Genomic DNA, 20,772 nt, shown 5'->3' with positions numbered 1-20,772 from the left:
GCGCTTACTCTGTGCCAAGCACCGTCCTAAGCACAGGTTCATCAGGTTAGACACAAGCCCTGTCCCGCACGAAGCTCAAGGTCTAAGTAAGAGTAGGGTTGAATCCCCACTTTATAGTTGTGGTAACTGAGGCCCGGAGAAGCAAAGTGACGTGCCCACGGTCACACGGCAGACACGTGGCAGAACCAGGATTAGAACCCAGGTCCTCTGGCTCCCAGGATCATGCTCTGTGATGGACCAGCAGGTCATGGGCTGGAGTCAGGGCCACAGTCTGGATAATAATAGTGATGTTGGTACTTTTTTATGGTATCTGTTAAGCGCTTACTATGTGCCGGGCATTGTCCTAAGCGCTGCCCCACCTCAGTGGGCAGAAAGGACCCAGTTCCATCTCGGTCCATTTGGAGAGCCAGGCTGGACTCCTTCCATTTCTGACCTTCGCTAGAAGTGAGCGGGCCTGAGGCGGACGCCTCCGGACGTCTCCGCCCGCCGGTCCTCCCGGATTACCCCCCACCGGCCACCGCCCCGCTCCCAGGCGGGCCCGGGGCGGGTCCCAGATGGGGGGCGGGAGCGCCGGGGTCGCCCCCTCTGAGGACCCGGGCACCGGCGGGGGGAGGAGGCCGGACCGGGGAGGTCCGTCCAGACGGCTTCTCCGAGCGCCAGGGGAGGCCGGACTTCGGGATGCCCCCCCGACCCCAGCAACTGCCGTTTGCCCCCCTCGTCCCCCCGACTCGTCAGCGGCCCCTAGAGAGGCGCGTCCTCTGTCCTCCAGGTGGCTGGGTAAGTGCTGCGACCCGGGGCGGGGGTGCCCGAGCCCCCCAGCTGGTCCAGGGGAACCACCACGTCATCCGGGTGCGAGTTCTTGTTCAGTTCCACGACTCGGGGGAGCACCGTGGACCAGCGATCTGCAGAGGGTGGAGACGCGACGATGGGTCTGGGGTCCCAGAGCGGGGACGACCCTCCCACCCTTTCCAAGGGGGTCGTGCGGGGGGGACCCCCTTCCTGTCAAGCAACCTCCGCCCCCAACCGTCTAGTACAGTACTCTGCGGAGGAGGCTCTCAATCTACACACCTAAATTATTATAACACTTGTGGTATTCGTTAAGCGTATCCTATGTGTCAAGATCTGTACTCCGTATGGGGGGAGATACAAAAGTAATAATTATAGTTTGATAAGCAGTACTAGGTGCTAAGCACTGTAGTAACCGCTGGGGTAGATACAAGGTAACTCAGTTGGACACAGTCCCTGAGACTTACGTGGGGCGGGGACGGGATCCAATTCGATCACCTTGTATCTACCCCAGCGTATAGTACCGTGCTTGGCACGTAGTCCCACATAAGGCTCAGTCTTCATCCCCATTTGACAGATGAGGGAACTGAGGTCCAGAGAAGCCAAGTGACTTGCCCAAGGTCACACAGCGGACTGGTGGCAGAGCTGGGATTAGAACCCAGGTCCTCTGACTCTGAAGTCTGTGTTTTAACCAGTAAGCCACACTGCTTGATCTCTCTGGGCCTCAGTTGCCTCATCTGTACAACGGGGCTGAGATGCCCGTTCTCTTTTAGACTTTGAGCTCTATGTGGGACAGGGAAGGGGGCCGAGCTGACCAGTTTTCAATATCCCAGCGCTTAGGAGCCCGTAAGCTCCTTGTGGGCAGGGAACGTCTCTACCGACGCCGTTATAGGTTACCCTCCAAGTGCTTAGTGGTGACCTGCACACAGTCAGCGCTGAAAAAAAGCCATTGATGAATCGATTAGCACGGTGCTTGAGTCCCTACTCTCCAAGTGCTTAGTAGAGTGCTGTGCACACAGTATGCGAAGCAGCATGGCATAGTGGCTAGAGTCCAGGCCTGGGAGTGAGTTCTAATGCCGACTCCACCACTTGTCTGCTGTGTGACCTTGGGCAAGTCATTTCACTTCTCTGGGCCTCAGTTCCCTCATCTGTAAAACGGGGACTGAGACTCTGAGACCCACATGGGACAGGGACTGTGTTCAACCCAATTTTCTTGCATCCACTCCAATGCTTGGTACAGTGCTTGGCCCATAGTAAAAGCTTAACAAATACCATTATCATTAATAACAATAAATACAATTCTTCATGGATTAGCACAGTGCTTGGGGCTCTGTCTCCCAGTGCTTGGTACAGTGCTCTGCACACAGTAAGTGCTCAATAAATACAATTGATTGATAGATTAGCTCCAGCGCTTAAGTGGCATTTAGTGAGCACTTAAGAAATAGCGTTCAAAAAAGGCTCTCAATAAATAGGACCGATGGATGGGCACCCACCTCTCCGTAGCCGGCCCACGGTGTGGGAAAAGCCATAATACTGGTAGGTCTCGTTCTTGCCCGGATCTTCATTGATGATGCCCAGGTTCTGGTTCCAGTGCGACCAGTTGACTTCGTCGACCCTGAGGCGGGAAGGGCACAGAGCGCTGCGTGACCCCCAGTCTCCTCCTCCCTGTCCACCAGGGCCAGCCCGGAAGCCCCCAGCAGGCAGGGGCAGAGAAGGTGAAAGAGCCGGGGCGATGCGAAGGCCTTCCGCCTCTTCGGTCTCTTAGGGCCGGCCCCCGCCTGGGTCGGAACCAGAGTAACCGGGTCCGGCCTATTCCGGGGACCCGGGGCCGGGAGTTCGGAGACCAGGTGGGCGGGTGGGCAAGCTGGTTGCCCGGCCTGGTTCCCCGGGCGTCGTGGGTTACTTTGTGAGACGGGCGGAGCGAGGTGGATGGGCAGTGTGACCCGTTGGACAGAGTGAGGGATTAGAGAAGCAGCGTGGCTCAGCGGAAAGAGCCCGGGTTTGGGAGTCAGAGTTCATGGGTTCTAATCCCGGCTCCGCCGCTTGCCAGGTGTGTGACTTTGGGCAAGTCACTTCACGTCTCCTGCCTCAGTTACCTCATCTGTAAAATGGGGATTAAAACTGTGAGCCCCACAGGGGACATCCTGATCAGTTTATATCCCCCCCAGCGCTTAGAACAGTGCTTAGCACATAGTAAACGCTTAACAAATACCACCATTATTGTTATTATTATTATTATTATTATTATTATTATTATTATTGGTCACAAGGCCCAGATTCTAGCTCCAACTCCACTGCTGGTCTGCTGGGTGACCTTGGTATTCATTTTCCAGTATTCCCAGGGGGCCTGGGCCAATTGCAGTGTTGATGGTACGGCTCCAGCAAGTGGAGTCGGGATTAGAACCCGGGATCCCCGACCCCCCGGGGCCAGATTTTTTCCCTTGGCCCCACAGGAGCGTGTGACACAAAGTAAATTTTCTAACTGTGGGGGAACACGTTCCCGTCAGATGCTCCAGGCCGCCGAGTGGGAGTGAGCTGGTGTGAGCAGGCGGGTGTGAACTGGAGGGTGTGAGTAGGTAGCCGTGGTCAGGCAGGTGAGAACAGTGGGTGCGAATGGGTGGGAATGAATTGGCAGATGTGGTGAGACAGGTGTGAATGGCTAGCTGTGGTCACACAGGTATAAGTGGGCAGGTGTGGGTGGGTGGGCGTGAGGGGGCCCGTGAGGGCATTACCTGAAGCACCAGCGGCGGTCCGGCGTGCCGTCCACGCCCTTGCCCACGGTGACCATCTCCCCGGAGCGGAAGGCCTTCCTCACAAACACGGGGAAGGAGCGCTCGATGTCCAGGATGGTGGTGGCCCACTGTCAAGAGAGGTCACCGGGGGTCAAGCCGGAAGCCCCGCCCGCCGCCCTCCCCGTCCCCCGGAGACCGGGGACAGCCGGGGCCCGGACAACCGCGAGCCACGGGCCCGTCTGCCTGAGAGGAGCCGCCGGGGGCGGAGGCAGTGGAGAGAACACGGGCCCGGGGAGTGAGGAGACTCCCCCCTCATTTTGGTCACCACCCCGCTGTGGGAGCCCGGGCAATCCACTGCATAATAATAGTAATGGTATCCGTTAAGCGCTTACTACGTGCCAGGCACTGTACTAAGCGCTGGGGTGGAGACAAGCAAATGGGGTTGGACACGGTCCCTGTCCCACGGGGGGCTCACAGTCTCCATTCCCATTTTACAGGTGAGGTCCCTGAAGCCCAGAGAAGTGAAGTGGCTTACCCAAGGCCACCCAGCAGACAAGTGGCGGAGCCGGGATTAGAACCCGTGACCTCCCGACTCCCAGGCCCGTGCTCTATCCACTACACCACGCTGCTCCTCATCGTAAACTTCCCACATAGTGAGCGCTTAACCAATACCCCAACTATTATTACAGCGAGCGCTCAGTAAACACCGCTGACAGGGAACGGTGACCGCCCATGATTACGGCAAGCGCTCGGCGAACACCGCGGACCGACAGCGGTGACCCGAGGGCACGGGGCTCGCGGTCCAGGCCCGGGCCCCGCCGCCCCGGGCCCCCCCACCCGCCGCCGTCCCAGCCCCACCTGCAGCTTCCAGATGTGCTTGCTCTGTTTGGACACCTGACCCACGGTCTCCCCCATGAGGGCGATAAGCATGTTGAGCAGGAGGACGAAGGTCAGGATGATGTAGGTGACCAGCAGGATGACGAAGACCACCGGGTATTTGGTGCTGCCCAACATCTCCAGGTCCCCCATGCCGATGGTCAGCTTGAACAGGTCCAGCAGGAAGACGCTGAAGGTCTCGCTGTCCCGGCAGGACGGGTAGGTGGGCACCGTGCAGTTGGATTGGCCCCTGGGACAGGCCTCTCTGCCCGGGCAGGGATTCAGGAGGGACACCAGGGCTGCCAGGGGGCAGAGGGGCGTGGAGAGGTGGGGTTGGACTTGGGTACCCCCCAAGGGCGCTCAGCCAACGCCACTGAGAAGCAGCGTGGCCAAGCGAAAAGAACCCAGGCCTGAGAGACAGAGGACCTGGGTTCTAATCCCGGCTCTGCCAGTTGCTTGCTGTGTGACCTTGGCCAAGTCACTTCACTTCTCTGTATTTCAGTTTCCTCAACTGTTCTCCCTCCTCTTCGAGACCCTGCCCCGTGTGGGACAGGGACCGTGTCTGACCTAATTAACTTGTACCTGCCCCAGTGCTTAGAACAGTGTTTGACACACAGTCAGTGCTTAATGAGTACCGTAAAACAAACACTGGTTGATTGATTGATTGATTGATTATTCGTCTATGACAGCAAGTAGTGGAGCATCTGAGGGTTTGGTTTGGTCACTTAACTCGTTATGGGCGGGGAACGTGGCTGCTAAGTCTTTGGCCTTATCCTCTCCCAGGCGCTTAGTACAGCACTCGGCCCATAGTAAGTACTCGATAAATGTCATTGATTGATTGAAACACAAATCCTTAGTGGGATTTTGCTCCTACTTAGCCTGGCAGCCCCAGGTGGAACAGCGACTGAGTCCGACACGATTATCTCGCATCCACCCCAGTGCTCAGAACAGTCCTTGGCACATAGTAAGCGCTTAACAGATACCGTTTAAAAAAATAGATAAATAAGCAGCATGCTCTAGTGGAAGGAGTTCAGGCCTGGGAGTAAGAGGACCTCAGTTCTAATCCCCCCTCCACCGCTTGTCCGCTGCACGACCTTGGGCAAGTCAATTCACTTCTCTGGGCCTCAGTAACCTCATCTGTAAAATGGGGATTCAGTGCCCGTTCTCCCTCCTACTTAGACTGGGAATCCCATGTGGGTCAGGGACTGTGTGCAACCTGATTAACCTGTATCGATCCCAGTGCTTAGAACAGTGCTTGACACAGAGTAAGCTCTTAACAAATATAATAATAATAAAGCGCTCGGTCCTGTACCGAGCAGTAGATCATAAGCCCCTGGAGGGCAGGGGTTTCGTCTACTAACTCTAATGTAGTCTCCCAGGTGCTCGGTACGGTGCTCTGCCCACGGTAGACTGTAAGCTCCCTGTGGGCAGGGATTTTGTCTACTAACTCTCCTAACCTCTCCCAAGTGCTCAGTACAGAGTTCTGTACACAGTAACCTCCCAGTAATTGCCGTCTATTGAGGCAGAGTTTGATGGGCAGGTGCCCGGGGAGCCCCTCCCCAGAACCCCAACATTCAACCACTCGATCAATGACATTTACAGAGTGGCATCAGACCGCTGGGCACCGCCCTGAGAAGCAATGTGGCTCAGTGGTTAGAGCACCGGTCTGGGAGTCAGAGGACTTGGGTTCTAATCCTGGCTCTGCCACATGTCTGCTTTGGGACCTTGGGCAAGTCACTTCAATTCTCTGGGCCTCAGTTCCCTCGTCTGTAAAATGGGGATGGAGACCGTGAGCCCCCCGTGGGACAGGGACTGTGTCCAACCCGATTTGCTTGTTATTCACCCCAGGGCATAGTACAGTGCTTGGCACGTACTAAGCGCTTAACAAATACTAAATCATTATTATTATCGTTATTGTATTGTAATAATGGTCATCATTATTATTACTGAGCACTTGAGAGAAGGTGAGCAAAGACCCTCTCTGGATGGAAGGAAGTGGAGAAAGAGCAAGTCTAAGGGTGAGGGTGTCGGTCTCCCCCTTAGCCTGCCGAGGACCTCCCCCGGGGAGAGGACTTCACTCACCTGAGGCGTAGCCGATCATGAATAGCAGGTAGACCAGCAGGAAACGGAAGAGGTCCTTGAACAGGATCTAGAAGTCCCCCGGAGTGAGGTCAGGAAGCGCACTTCTGCCTCCCCTCGTCCCCCTTCCCCAGCCCAGTTGCCCCTTCCTTCCCTCTTCTTCTTCTCCACAAGCCGACATCCCAACATGTTCCTTTCAGTCCCACGCTCGGCAGCCATAGAGGCAAGCTGAAATGGCCAACTCAGAGCTGGGCCGGTAGCAGCACGCACCAAGAGTGTGCAGTCCCCCCCAGGCCAAGAAGATACAGAGCAGTGTGGCTTAGGGGGTAGAGCCCGGGCCTGGGTGTCAGAAGGACGTGGGTTCTAGTCCCGGCTCCGCCACCTGTCCGCTGTGTGACCTGGGGTGAGGAGCTTCGCTTCTCTGGGCCTCAGTTCCCTCATCTGGAGAATGGGATAAAGACTGTGAGCCCCATGTGGGACAGGGACCGTGTCCAACCTGACTAGCTTATATCTACCCCAGCACTTAGACTAGTACTTGACCCATAGTAAGCGCTTAACAAATACCGTCATCATTATTATTTTTATTATTATTAGCCATACAGTGGAGCACAAATGGCCAACTCAGAGCTGTGTGTGTATCGCCACTAATCGAGAGCATACAGTTCCACGGGCCAATAATAGTAATAGTAATGGCATTTAAGTGCTTGACTATGTGCCAAGCACTATACAAAGCCTAAGGGTGGATTCAAGCAAATTGGGTTGGACACAGTCCCTGTCCCACCTTGGGTTCACAGTCTTAATCCTCATTTTTCAGATGAAGGAACTGAGGCCCAGAGAAGCGAAGTGACTTGCCCAAAGTCACACAGCGGGCAAATGCGGAGCCGGGATTAGAATCCCCGACCTTTTGACTCCCAGACCCGTACCCTGTCACTTCGTCATGCCGCTTCCATGAATGCGTAGGGCGTCCCATGCACGCGCACACCTCGAGAGCGCACGGACCCAGACCCGCGTAGTGCGGGCTCAGGCCACAGATGCATATACGAAAAGCCTGCGCGTCGGCAGCCGCGCCTGGGACCCCCGGGCCCGGGCGGCCACAGACAGCCAGAGGCCCGGCCCGACCCCGCCGCCCGCCTCCCGCCCTGGCCCGCGGTGTCCGGCGGGCACCTTCTGAATCATGATGCTGTAGGTTCCGGTCAGCTTGAGGCCGCGGGTGAAATAGAGGGCGTTCATCCAGCCCAGGACCAGCGCGAACACCATGACGGCCTCGTAGGCCTCCACCCCGCCCAGGTACAGCCCGGCCGACACCATCACCAGCACTGAGTAGATGAAGCTGCAGGTGGAGGGATGCGGGGGTCAGGCTCCCCGGAGGGGGTGGGAGGAGGGGTGGGTGGGCTGGGGTCACACTCCCTGGGGGGCAGGCCCAGAAATGGGGCGGGGGCGGGCTGGGGTCACTCCCTAGAGGACAGACCCAGGCAGGGGTGGGGAGAGGGATGTGTGGGGGGCCGCCAGCCATGTGCCCCAATGTCCACGGGGCCCGGAGGGGGTGTCCGGGGACTATTTGGCCCACTGCCCCCAACACTGAGCTCTCCAGCTCCACTGGGGTTCGGGGCCAGGCTCAGTCCTCAGTCTGCCCGCTCCCCAAAATGGAAACTGGTCGCCCCTGCTCCCCCAGCTCTCACCAGTTCTTCCGCCTACCCCGGGTTCCCCCGCCCCCACCCCCAGCTGCCCCTTCCCCAACACCGCACGGCCCAGTTCCCCACCTCCACCGGTCCACCCCGTCTCCCCCACCGCACGGACGCTTACTAGAGCAGCTGGAAAGAGCCGTCGATGAAGAGCGAGTTCACCCCAGGACATTTCTTCATGAACAGGTCCTTTATCTGCAGGGGAGGGGGGAGCAGAAGGCGTGGAGGGGAGGGAGGGAGAGAAGGAAGGATGGGGGTGAAGGAGCCACGTAGAGGGAGAGGCCAGAGCTGGGGCTGGGGTTGGGTGGGGGGAGAGCCGGGGCCGGGGAGGGGAGGAAAGGGGAAGGGAGGGGTGGGCCGGGTGGGCCCGCTCACACTCACGTTGGTGAAGAAAAAGAGGACGCCGGTGAAGACAGTCACCAGCTCTCCGGCCAGGCGCAGGTAGTCCATGGGGGTCTGATAAGGGTACGGGGGCTAGGGGCCCACAGGAGGGCTCAGGGAACCCGCTCTGGTCCCCTCGGCCGCCCCGTCCCCGACCGGGCGCTCCCCGCCCCCAGTCCGGCCGTCCCTTCGCACCCATCAGCCACCCGCGCCCTCCCGGCCCACCCCGACCCCTCCCCGCCATCCCCACGTCCCTCCCCGGGCCCAGCAGCGAGATCTTGGTGGCTTCGGCTCAGGAGGTAGGGACGATGGGCTTCAGCTCGGGATATCAAAACTTGTGTGAGGGCAGAAGAACTGGAGAAGAGGAGGACCGCCCCCCTACTCTCTGCCTCTGCCCCCCTCTCACTTTTCCCTGCCCCCTCCCGCTCTCCACCTCTACCCATCCTCGGAGGTCTCTGCCGTGTGGGGACGGGAAGAAGAACAGGAGGGAGAGGTGGACACTGGCCGGGGGCGGAAAAGACCGTCAGCTCATGCGAGGCGAGGGACCCGGTCTACGTCTACCAACTCTATGGTAGCGACTGTGCCGAGCACCTCGTGCGGTGCTCTGCCCCCAGTGAGCGCTCAGTAGGTAGGTAGGGGAAAGGCGGCCCCCTGAGAGAGGAGAAGGGCGGGGCTCTGGGGCAGCGGGACTGACCGGGCCCTGCAGGGGACGGTAGTAGGCGGTCAGGGTGAAGATGACCATGGCGCAGAGGTAGGAGACGACGCTGATGTAGAAGGACACGGCCCCGAACTTGCGCCATTTGTCTCTCAACAGCTCGTTGATGGGCTCCACGGCCAACATCTCGTGGCGGTTCTGGGGGTGGGCCGGGGGGTCGGGGGGTGGGACGGAGAGCAGGAGCAGGTCTTCAGGACCTTTTCCCCCTGCAGGACGTCCCGGCAGGAGGCCCTGCTCCTGTTATTGCCCCACCCCACCCCCTGCTGCCGACGCCGTCAGTAGGGGACGCTCCCCTCGTGCCCCTTGACCCCGGCCAGGACCACCGCCTCGTGCTCCTCGTGGCGCGGGCGCTCACCTCGATCTTGCTGTTGTACACGAGGATCTCGAGCACGGAGGCCTCCTCGCCGCAGGTGTCCAGGGAGGAGAGGTCGTACAGGGAGGAGTAGACGGGGCCATAGGCCCAGTCCTTGAACTTGCGGGACAGGTGTCGCACCTCCTCGTCCTTCACCTCCCGCCGGATGATGTGCTGGAACACCTGCGGGACACAAAGGGGCACGCTGACCGCTCGGCAGACACGGCGCGTTCGGAGAGAGGGGTAGCTGTCACCTTCGTGGGGGCCGAGGGCGGCGTGGCTTAGCGGAAAGAACACGAGCTTGGGAGACGGGGGGGTGGGGGGGTGGGGCCGTGTGCTGTAATCCCGGCTCCGCCACCTGTCTGCTTTGTGACCTTGGGAAAGCCACTTCCCTTCTCTGGGCCTCAGTTACCTCATCTGGAAAATGGGGATTAAGACTGTGAGCCCCACGTGGGACAACCTGATTACCTCATATCTATCCCAGCACTCAGAACAGAGTTTGGCACATAGGAAGTGCTTAACAAATACTATAATTAATAAATCAGAGCGGGGAGACAGACATCAGTACTTATTTTGTATCTACCCCAGCATTTAGTACCAAGCCCGGTAGAAAGTACATGCATAACAAATACCATTTAAAAAAAAGGTGTGGCAAAGCCAGGATTAGAACCCCAGTCTCATGGCTTAGTGAATGTGTATATGTCTGTGATTCTTTTTATCTTGATAGTATTGATGCCTGACTGTTTTGTTTTGTTGTCTCTCTCCCCCTTCTAGACTGTGAGCTTGTTGTTGGGCAAGGATTGTCTCTATCTGTTGCTGAATTGTCCATTCCAAGCGCTTAGTACAGTGCTCTGCCCATAGTAAGCGCTCAATAAATACGATTGAATGAATGAATTAATGAATGGAGCCGGGGCCTGGGAGCCAGAAGGTCATGGGTTCTAATCCCGGCTCCGCCACTTGTCTGCTGTGAACTTGGGTAAGTCACTTCCCTTCTCTGCGCCTCAGTTCCCTCCTCTGTAAAGCGGGGATTGAGACCGTGAGCCCCACGTGGGACGACCTGATGACCTTGTGTCTAACCCAGCGCTTAGACCAGGGCTTGGCACATAGTAGGCGCTTATCAAATACCGTCATTATTATTATGTTTTTGACCTCCAGGCCCGGTTGGAGTGGAAGTGGGCTTCTTGGAGTTTAGGCTGTTGTAAAGGCCCCCGGCCGCCACCGGGGGGCGACATTGCACTGGGTTTGGAGGCTGAAGGAGGGGCTCACCAGGCCTCCCTCCCCCAAAACACACACACCTCTAAAAAACACACACACACACACACAAAAGACCCCACACACACACACACACACATACCCACACACACACTCCACCCCCCCAGCCTCAGAGTCTTTCCCTCCCAACCCCAAGGGATTCTGGGGAATGACATCAGCTCTCCTTCCGTTGTGTCTATGCAAAACAGTCATGATGGTGGTGGCGTTTGTTAAGCACTTACTATGTGCCAAGCACTGTTTCAAGTGCTGGGGTAGATAGAAGGTCATCAGGGTGGCCCACATGGGGCTCACAGGCTTCATCCCCATTTTACAGGTGAGGGAACTGAGGCCCAGAGAAATGAAGTGACTCGCCCAAAGTCGTACGGCTGACAAGAACCCACCACCTCTGGCACCCAAGCCTCTTTCCGCTAAGCCACGCTAGCTTGGCCTGGTGACACGATCCCTTCCCTGGGGGCCTGAGGACCTGGGTTCTCATCCTGACTCCACCACTTGCCTGCTGTGTGACTCGGGGTAAGTGTCTTCACTTCTCTTTGCCTCAGTTCCCTCATCTGCAAAATGGGGATTCTATACCTGTTCTCCATCATATTTATACGGTGAGCCCCATGTGGGACCTGATCATCTTGTATCTGTCCCAGGGCTTAGTACAGGGCTTGGCACATAAGTGCTTAACAAATACTATTATTATTATTATCATTATTATTATTATTATTATTAATGTGCAATAGCCCCTGCAGACTGATGCATGATCAGTCCCCAATCTGTCGATCCATCACTGGTACGTACTGTACTCTGTACTCTCCCAAGTGTTTAGTACAGTGCTCTGCACACAGTAATCACTCAATAAATATGACTGAAGGAATGAAGGTGCCAAGGGCTGTACTGAGTGCTTGATGAGGATGATGGTATTTGTTAAGCACTTACTAAGTGCCAAGCACTGTTCTAAGCGCTGGGGTAGATACAAGGTAATCAGGTTGTTCCACATGGGGCTCACAGTCTCAATCCCCATTTTCCAGATGAGGTAACTGAGGCTCAGAGAAGTTAAGAGACTTGCCCAAGGTCATCCAGCGGACACGTGACGGATCCGGGATTAGAACCCACGACCTCTGACTCCCAAGCCCGGGCTCTTGCCACTAGGCCATGCTGCTTTCTGATAAGGAAAAGGACAGTACAATACAGTTGGTAGACATTATCCCTGCTCTCAAGGAGCTTACGATCTAGTCCCCAATGGCCCTCGACCCCCTAGGCAACCCCCAATTCTGAATCTGGGTTCTCATCCCAGTTCCAACACTTAATAATGATGGCATTTGTTAAGCGCTTACTATGTGCCAAGCACTGTTCTGAGTGCTGGGGTGGACACAAGCAAATCGAGTTGGACACAGTCCCTGCCCCGCCTGGGGCTCACAGTCTCGATCCCCATTTTACAGACGAGGTCACTGAGGCACGGAGAAGTGACGTAACTTACCCAAAGTCACACAGCTGGTAAGTGGCAGGGCCGGGATAAGAACCCTTGTCTTTCTGTCTGTCTGTCATCATTTTTCTGCTGTGTGACCTTGAGCAAGTTACCTCACTTTTCTGGGCCTCCGTTCTCTCATTCATTCATTCAATCGTATTTATTGAGAGCTTACTATGTGCAGAGCACTGTACTAAGCGCTTGGAAAGTACAATTCGGCAACAGAGGGAGACAATCCCTACCCAACAACGAGCTCAGTCTAGAAGGGGCTCCCCGTCTCATCTGTGGGAATCTACATGGGAGGCAGAACGGGGAATCGATCCCCATTTCACAGACGAGGGAGGCCCAGAGAAGAGAAGTGACTCAGCCCAGGTCACCCGGCAGATCGAGCGGCGGAGCGGGGACTCAAACCCGGGCCCTCCGACTCCCGGGCCCGTCCCTTTGCATTAAGCCGCACCGGGCGTGTCTGTGGGCCCCGGTGGAGCAGCCGGGTCCGGGTGGGTGAGGGCGGACGGGCGCCCCGACTCACCCCGATCTTCCCGGTCTTGGCGGCCATCATGAGCGGAGAGAGGCCGTCGTTGTTGAGCACGGTCTCCAGGTGGCTGTCGGGGAACAGCTTGGTGCACTGGACGAGGAGCAGGTCGTACATCTTGGTGACGAACTTGGTGTTGTCGCGGGTGTTGTCGGCGATGGCCACCAGCGCGTGCAGCACCGTGTTGCCGCGCGAGTCCTGCCGCCGCAGGTCGGCCTTCTTGTGCGGGTTCCCCGTCAGGTAGTTGACGATGTGCGGCTGGTTGGTGCAGGCCGCCAGGGACAGGGGCAGCTCGCCTGGCGGGGGGACGCGGCCGCGGGGCCGGGGGAGGGGGGCACGGAGGTCAGTCGGGGGGCTGGGGGAGCGGGGAGGTCCGTCGGGGGCCGAGGGGGTGGGGAGGTCAGCGGGGTGGTCAAGGGAGGGGGAGAATCAGCGGTCGGGCGAGAGGCCGGGGATGCGTAAATCGCCCCCACCACCCAAAGCCCCACCCCTATCACCCCGGGTCCCGTGCCACCCCTCGGTTTCTCCCCGGCCCTGTCCTCCCGCCAGACCCCTTGCCCAGCCCCCCCGGCCTTACCGAAGTAGAAGTAGCCCCCCTCGTCCTTGGGCTGGAAGAAGCGTCCGCGGGCCTGGGCGTGGACGTCGGCTCCCAGGGCCACCAGCAGCTCCACGTAATGTTTGCAGCGACGCTCGATCGCGATGTGCAGGGCCGTCTGGCCTGGGGACGCATAAAAATCCCGGCCACGGGGCAGGGGGACCGACTTACTGAGCGCTCACTGGGAGCGGAACGCTCTGCTGAGCACTTGGGAGAGGCAATTCAATAATAGTAATAATAATAATTGTGGTATCTGTTAGCTTACTCTGTGCTGGGCACTGTATTAAGCGCTGGGGTGGATGCAAGGTGATCAGGTTAGACACAGTCCCAGTCTCACATGTGGCTCACTGTCTCAATCCCCACTTTATAGACGAAGGAACTGAGGCCCAGAGAAGCGAAGTGACTTGCCAAAGTCACACAGCAGACAAGTGGCAGATCCGGGATTAGAATCCAGATCCTCTGACTCCCAGGCCCGGGCTCTTTCCACTAGACCACACTGCTTCTCAACTGTATTAAGGACTTGGGAGGATACAGGCGAATCGGGTTGGACCCAGCCGACGGGGAAATGGACATGAGTAAGTGATTCAGGAACGGAGTCTGTATCTCCAGAATCTGCCTAGTCCTCTCTATCCAAATTGCTATCACATTCATTGTTATATCTATTGAGCGCTTACTGTGTGCAGAGCACTGTACTAAACGCTTGGGAGAGGCCAACAGAACAATCAACAGACACATTCCCTGCCTACAACGAGCTGATAGTCTAGAGGGCTTGGTTGAGGAAGACCTCTCGGAGAGGGAATTTTTATAAGGCTTTGGAGGTGGGGAGAGTGGTGGTCTGTTGGATAAGGAAGGGGTGAGCTTTCCAGGCCTGAGGCAGGACGTGGGTGAGAGGTCGGCGGAGAGATAGAGGAGATGGAGATCCGGTGAGAAGGTTAGCGGAGCCAAGGATGTGGGCTGGGTTGCAGAAGGAGAGTAATGAGGTGAGTAGGAGGGGGGAGAGGTGATTGAGGGCTTTAAAGACGACGGTGAGGAGTTTCTGTTGGACGTGGAAGTGGATGGGCAGCCCCTGGAGGGTCTTGAGGAGCGGGGAAACGCGGACTGAACGTTTTTGTCGAACAATGGTCCGGGCAGCAGAGCTAAGTCTGGACTGGATTGGGGAGAGGTAGGAGGCAGGGAGGTCAGTGAGGAGAATGACACAGTCATCGAGGTGGGATAGAAGTGCTCGGATTAACGCGGTAACAGTTTGGATGGAGAGGGAAGGGCGGATTTTAGAGACGGTGGAAGGTGGAAGAGGCAGGATTTAGCGACAGATCAAGTAGGTGGGTTAAATGAGAAGAGTCGAGGATAATACCAAGGGCCCGCCGATGTCTCCCCGGCCCCCGCGACGCAAAATGGGCGAGGTCCAGGAGAGGGGGGAAAAAAGGGGGAACGCTTTGGGGACAGGGGGCCCAGCTGCCTCCATCAATCGGAACGGAAGCTTCTCGTGGGGAGGGACAGGGCCTCCTACTAGTTTCGACTCTCCCCAAACGCTCAGTACAGATCGCTGCACCCAGGAGATATCCAGTTCAGTACTCAGCGCACACTAGGCTTTCAAAACAGTGCTCTGCATGCAGTAGGCCTTCAGTCTAGTGCTCTGCAGGCAGTAGGCATTCAGAACGATGCCCTGCATACATTAGGGCGTCAGCACGGTGGTCTGCACGCAGTCGATGTTCAGTCCAGTGCTTTGTGCAGAGTGAGCACTTACTCCAGTGCTCTGAGCGCAGTGGGCGATCAGTAGAGTGATAGAGGGTTGTAAAGGGGCTGTAACCTCTCCTCCGCCCGGCCCCCGCCCCGGCCCACCTCTGTAGTAGACGTCGCGGAAGGGGGAGTTGATGAACTCGCGGGTGTTTCCGGTGCGCTCGGCGATGTCCAGCAGCAGGGGGATGGTGTCGTTGCGGCCGTTACACAGGTTCAGCAGCGCCTTGGGCAGGCAGGTCTTCCCCGTGGAGGGTTCTGGGAAGCCACGGTCAGGAGGGTGACCCCGACCCTCGACCCCTGACCACCCCCCCAGTCTCTTCCCCGTCCACTTCACGTTGCACCTCAGGCCCCACTCCGCTCTCTTCTCTCCCTCCCTGCTCCCTCTCCCCAGCTCACCCTCTGCTCCCTTGCCAGTGCTCTCCCCCAGCTTACTTCCATGCTCTCTCCCCATTGCTCTCTCCCAAGTTCACGCACAGGCTGGCCCTCTCCTCGGTGCTCATCCCCCAGGGCTCTTTCTCTACCCCTCAACCCTAAGCTCTCCTCCCCAGTACTTCTTTCTTAGTGCCCATCGCCATGCTCTCGCTCCCCCGTGCTCTCTCCCCGGCTCACCCCGAAACTCCTCGTCGGTCAGGCGTTTCTTGTGGGTCAGCAGGAAGGAGAGGAGGCCGTCCAGGTCGGCGGTGGAGCCCCGGGACACGATGTCGAAGAGGATGGGTCGGTTGAAGACTTTGAGGATGGGGGGCGGGTGGGGGGCCGGGGCCTTGACGCTGGGGGTCTCCTTCCTGGGTGGGGAGATGTGGGCGCCCTGAGCGGTGACCCCCTCTTCCCCACACCCTCTTCATCGGGGTCCCATGGACTAGCGGGGAGAGCCCGGGCCTGGGAGTCAGAAGGACCTGGGTTCTTATCCCGGATCTGCCCTTTCTCTGCTGCGCGACCTTGGGCAAGTCAGGTCCCTTCTCTGGGCTTCAGTTCCCTCATCTGTAAAATGGGGATTGAGACTATGACCCCCATGCGGGACGGGGACTGTGTCAGACCAGATTTGCTTGTATCCACCAGTGCTTAGTACAGTGACTGGCACATAATAAGCGCTTAACAAATACCACAATTATTTATTGTTATTAGCTCCTAGCGAGGGCAGACCTAGAGACCGACACCCCAAAACTCAGAGTCAGCAGCAGAGGCCTCGGGGCAGACGAGAGCATCATGACAGAGATGCAGTGGTCATGTCCGTCTCCCACTCTGAATTTTAATTTTGCTGTGGGCAGCGAATGTGTCTGTTTACTGTTCTGTTGTCCTCTCCTAGTACAGTGCCCAGCACAAAGTAAGTGCTCGATAAATGCTCTTGACTGCCTGACAATAGCCCGGGGCTGGGGGGCTGGAGACCTGGGCCCTGGCCCCAGCTCGCTGCAGGCCTGCTGAGTGACCTTGGGTAAGTCACTTAACCTTTCTGAGCCCGTCTCTTCATCTGGAAAATGGGGATAAGAGTTATATTCCCCCCGCCCGCCTTTTAGACTGCGAATCCCAAGTGGACAGGGACTGTATCCGATGGGACTATTCTGAATCTACCCCGGCGCTCAGCCTGGAGCTTTTTTTTTTAAGGTTGTTGTTACTTATGGTATTAGTTAAGCACTTACTACTAGATAGAAGCTAATCGGGTTGGACACGGTCCATGTCCCACGTGGAGCTCACGGTCTTAGTCCCCATTTTACAGCTGAAGTAACTGAGGCACAGAGGAAGTGAAGTGACTTACCCAAGGTCGCATAGCAGACAAATGGCAGAGCCAGGATTAACCCAAGTCCTTCTGACGCCCACGCAAGGGCTCTAACCACTCGGTCCAGTAAACCCATAATAAATAGCGTAATCAAAGTAGGGCTAAAGACATGGGGGGGGGGGAGAAGAGGAAGAGAGACATATAAAAGGCTAATAGCAAAGTGCTCTGTACCCATTAGGTGCTCAATAAATATTGCTGATTAATTGCTCTGCCACTAAGAGGGCTTGGGAGAGAGCAAGAAAATCGGTAGACTCGATCCCTGCCTGAGGAGATTACAAAGTTGCTAATTTACACTAACATCAATTAAAGGTAGGAGAAAATAATAGAGCATAAAGATGTGTACATAACATCTACAGGAGGTAATATAAATACCCAAAGGCTCAGGTGATAAAAAAACATTCTAATTGCAAGCGCCTTGGAGACAGGGATAATGTCTACCGATTGTATTGTCTTCTACTGAGCACTTAGTCAGTTAATCGTATTTATTGAGTGCTTACTGTGTGCAGGCCACTGTACGGAAGCACCCGGGAGAGGACAATGTAGCCATAAACGTACACATTCCCTTCCCACCACAAACTCAGTCACCCATCTGTTGTGTGACCTTGGACAAGCCATTTCACCTCTCCGTGCAGTGCTTTGCATACAGTAAGCGTTCAATAAGTACAACTGATAGAGTGATATAGAGTGGGGAGAGGAGTGGAAGGCTTGTTGTGAGCAGGGAATGTGACTGCTAATTCGGTTGTATTGTGCTCTCCCAAGCGCTTACTACAGTGTTCTGCATATAGTAAGCACTCGATAAATACAATCGATTGGTTGGAGTTCCAAGCCAGAGGGAAACATGTGAGCAAGGGGTTGGGGGTGAGAGAGACGAGATCGAGGTACAGGTAGGATGGTGTTAAGGGAGTGAGATCGGTGGGCTGAGTTGTAGTTGAGAAGCAAGGTGAGGTAGGAGGAGGGGTGAGGTGATTACGGGCCTTAAAGATGATGCTTAAGAGAAGCAGGGTGGCCTAATGGGTAGAGCATAGGCCTGGGAGTCAGAAGGACCTGGATTCAAATTCTTGCCCTGCCACTCGTCTGCTGTGTGAAAGTGGGCAAGTCACTTCACTTCTCTTTGCCTGATTTACCTCATCAGTAAAATGGCTTTGAAAACTGTGAGCCCCATGTGGGACAGGGACTGTGCCAATCTGATTAGTCTGTATCTAGCTCTGTGCTTAGTAGAGTGTGTGACACAGAGTAAGCACTATCATTAAAACAAAATGCTGAGGAGTTTCTGCTTGATACGGGAGGGGAATGAGGAATCACTGGAAGTTTGTATTTAACCCCCATTTTACAGATGAGGAAACCAAGGCACAGAGAAGTGAAGTGACTTGCCCAAGGTCACGCAGCAGGCACACGGTGGATCTGGGATTAGTACCCGGTTCCTCATGTCAGACAGATAATTTCTCTCCCCCACTTCAAAACCTTATTGAAGGCCCATCTCCTCCGAGAAGTCTTCCCTGACTAAACCCTCCTCTCCTCCCATTCCCTTCTGCACCGCTCTGACTTGTTCCTTCATTCAACCTCCCTCCCATCCTCACAGCACATGGGTATATGTCTGTATCTATCTGTCATTTAGTTATTTATCTATTTATTTATATTAATGTCCGCCTCCCCCTCTAGACAGTGAGTTTGTTGTGGGCAGGAAAGTGTCTGTTTATTGTTCTACTGTCCTCTCCCCAACGCTGAGTACAGTGCTTTGCACACAGTAAGCGCTCAACAAATACGACTGAGTGAATGAAGGAAGGAATGAATGACAGAGGGATGGTCTCGGCAGCGCTGCTCCTGGGGGAGGGGCTGGGGAAGCTGGAGGGTGGGGGGCACCTGATCCATCCACTCCAGTGCATCTCCCGCCCGGAGTGAGGGAGGGAGGGGTTGGGGGTGAAGTCCAGCCCGGAGCGGAGCCTGGAATTCTCTGCTCCTTGGCACCCGCCGTCCGACCACATCCTAGACCGGGCCGGGCTTTCCGCAGCTGGCACCGTATGCCCACCCCCGGCCCCCCGCCCCCCTCGAGGCCGGGTGCCTGCCCACGCCGGGTGCCCTGGTTGCGTCCTGGAGCCGGCTCCGGCCGACCCAGCTCCCGGCGCCCCGAGAATCCTCGAGGCCGGAGGGGGCGAGGGAGCCCGACAGGGCGGCTCCGGCCTCGCCCCCTGACCCGGGAGGTCGCTCGGGGGCCCGGTTCTGCGGCCGGAGGTCCGTGGGGGAGGTGGGGGCCCGGACCGTGTTTCGCCGTTCCTCACGAACCTTCAGGGGTTGCCCATCCAACCTTACATCCAACAGCCACTCGTCACCATCAGCTTTAAAGCCCTCAATCCCCTTGCCCCCTCGCTGCTCTCCTACTCCAACCCAGCCCGCGTGCTTCGCTCCTCTGATGCCAACTTTCTCACTGTGCCTCGATCTCCTCTATCTCGCCGCCAACCCCTTGCCCACATCCTGCCTCTGGCCTGGAACATTCTCACTCCTCATTTCTGACCACCACCCTCCGCCACTTCAAAGCCTTATTAAAGGTGTATCACCTCCAAGAGGCCTTCCCTGACTGCACCCTCCTTTCCTCTTCTCCCACTCCCTTCTACGTCACCCTGACTTGCTCCCTTCTTTCATTCCCCCTCCCGGCCCGATGCCACTTATGCCCATATCTATTATTTATTTATATTAATGTCTTTTTCCCCCTCTAGACTGTAAGCTCATTGTGGGAAGGGAATGTGTCTGTTATATTGTACTCTCCCAAGCGCTTGGCAAAAGAGAAGCAGCGTGGCTCGGTGGAAAGAGCACGGGCTTGGGAGTCAGAGGTCATGGGTTCTAATCCCCACTCCGCCCACTAGTCAGCTGTCTGACTTTGAGCAAGTCACTTTGCTTCTCTGTGCCTCAGTTACCTCATCTGTAAAATGGGGATTAAGACTGTGAGCCCCCGTGGGACGACCTGATTACCTTGTATCCCCCCAGCGCTTAGAATAGTGCTTGGCACATAGTAAGCGCTTAACAAATGCCATCATTTTGCACACAGTAAGTGCTCAATAAACACGACTGACTGACTGACCTCTGACTGGACCAGGATTTGGGAGCCGCCCCCAGGAGAGGACGGGAGCGCAAGCCCGGGATCGGATTCCCATTCTCCGTGGGGAGAATCCCGGCTGGCAGAGGGTCAGTGTTTGGGTGGTCCCGGGGTGAGGGGCACTCACTCCACCAGCTTCTTCCGCCGCCTCCGGTTGTCGCTGGGGTGGTGGCGGTAGGTGCCGTAGTCGAAGAGCGAGTCCATGGGCGCCTTCTTGGGGCAGGGCACCACGGAGGACTCGTAGATGGTGGCCTCCAGCAGGTCCATGGGGCTGGACACGCCCTTGCGGAAGGCCCCGTGGAGCTTCATGCGCAGGTTCTGCTTGGTGTCTCCCGGGGCGGGCGGGGGCGGCCCCGCTCCGGGCTGGACGGGGGTCCCGCCGTCCTCCCCCTCGAACAGGTTGGCCAGCGAGGACAGGGGGAAGGCCTCCCCCGGGGGGCTGGCCTCGTCCCCCAGGGGCTCGCCGGTGTCCCCCGTCCTGGGGGGTTCGTCGGGCTCCGCCATGCCTGTGCGCCGGACCCGCCGGACTCCCTGGGACCCCTGGAAGAGACTGGGAGGAAGGGGAGCGGTGACAGAGGGGGCCGAGGGGGAGGGGGGCGTGACGGCCACCTGCCCCAGAGCTCCCAGAGTGTAGGCCGGTCACCCCACCCCCACCCACCACCGGCCCCCTCCGGAGCATCCCGGGAGCCGGGAGGAGCCGGGCGGGCCGGCGGGCGAGGGGCGG

General features: G+C 57.1%; 1 protein-coding gene across 2 annotated transcripts in view; it reads right to left on the bottom strand.

Annotated features, from left to right (window-relative positions):
• Window positions 1–282: 282 nt before the first annotated feature.
• TRPV4 (transient receptor potential cation channel subfamily V member 4) overlaps window positions 283–20,772 on the bottom strand; it is a 31,557-nt gene continuing 11,067 nt past the window's right edge. Inside the window, exons 2-16 of one of the 2 annotated variants that reach the window (XM_029048643.2) lie at window positions 20,176–20,598; window positions 15,799–15,971; window positions 15,292–15,444; window positions 13,435–13,575; window positions 12,855–13,153; window positions 9,607–9,786; window positions 9,231–9,389; window positions 8,537–8,629; window positions 8,277–8,350; window positions 7,638–7,803; window positions 6,477–6,543; window positions 4,377–4,693; window positions 3,519–3,646; window positions 2,280–2,401; window positions 283–902 (exon numbers count right to left, since the gene is read on the bottom strand). In XM_029048643.2, the coding sequence (XP_028904476.1) occupies window positions 742–902; window positions 2,280–2,401; window positions 3,519–3,646; window positions 4,377–4,693; window positions 6,477–6,543; window positions 7,638–7,803; window positions 8,277–8,350; window positions 8,537–8,629; window positions 9,231–9,389; window positions 9,607–9,786; window positions 12,855–13,153; window positions 13,435–13,575; window positions 15,292–15,444; window positions 15,799–15,971; window positions 20,176–20,552 (2,610 nt within the window). In that variant the 5' untranslated portion in view covers window positions 20,553–20,598 and the 3' untranslated portion in view covers window positions 283–741. The remainder of the gene's footprint in view (window positions 903–2,279; window positions 2,402–3,518; window positions 3,647–4,376; window positions 4,694–6,476; window positions 6,544–7,637; window positions 7,804–8,276; window positions 8,351–8,536; window positions 8,630–9,230; window positions 9,390–9,606; window positions 9,787–12,854; window positions 13,154–13,434; window positions 13,576–15,291; window positions 15,445–15,798; window positions 15,972–20,175; window positions 20,599–20,772) is intronic. The other variant, XM_029048645.2, reaches the window with a different exon arrangement.

The sequence above is a fragment of the Ornithorhynchus anatinus genome, chromosome 21, assembly GCF_004115215.2.
Source record: "Ornithorhynchus anatinus isolate Pmale09 chromosome 21, mOrnAna1.pri.v4, whole genome shotgun sequence".
NCBI classification, from domain to species: domain Eukaryota; kingdom Metazoa; phylum Chordata; class Mammalia; order Monotremata; family Ornithorhynchidae; genus Ornithorhynchus; species Ornithorhynchus anatinus.
This window is presented reverse-complemented; position numbering and strand designations above follow the sequence as displayed.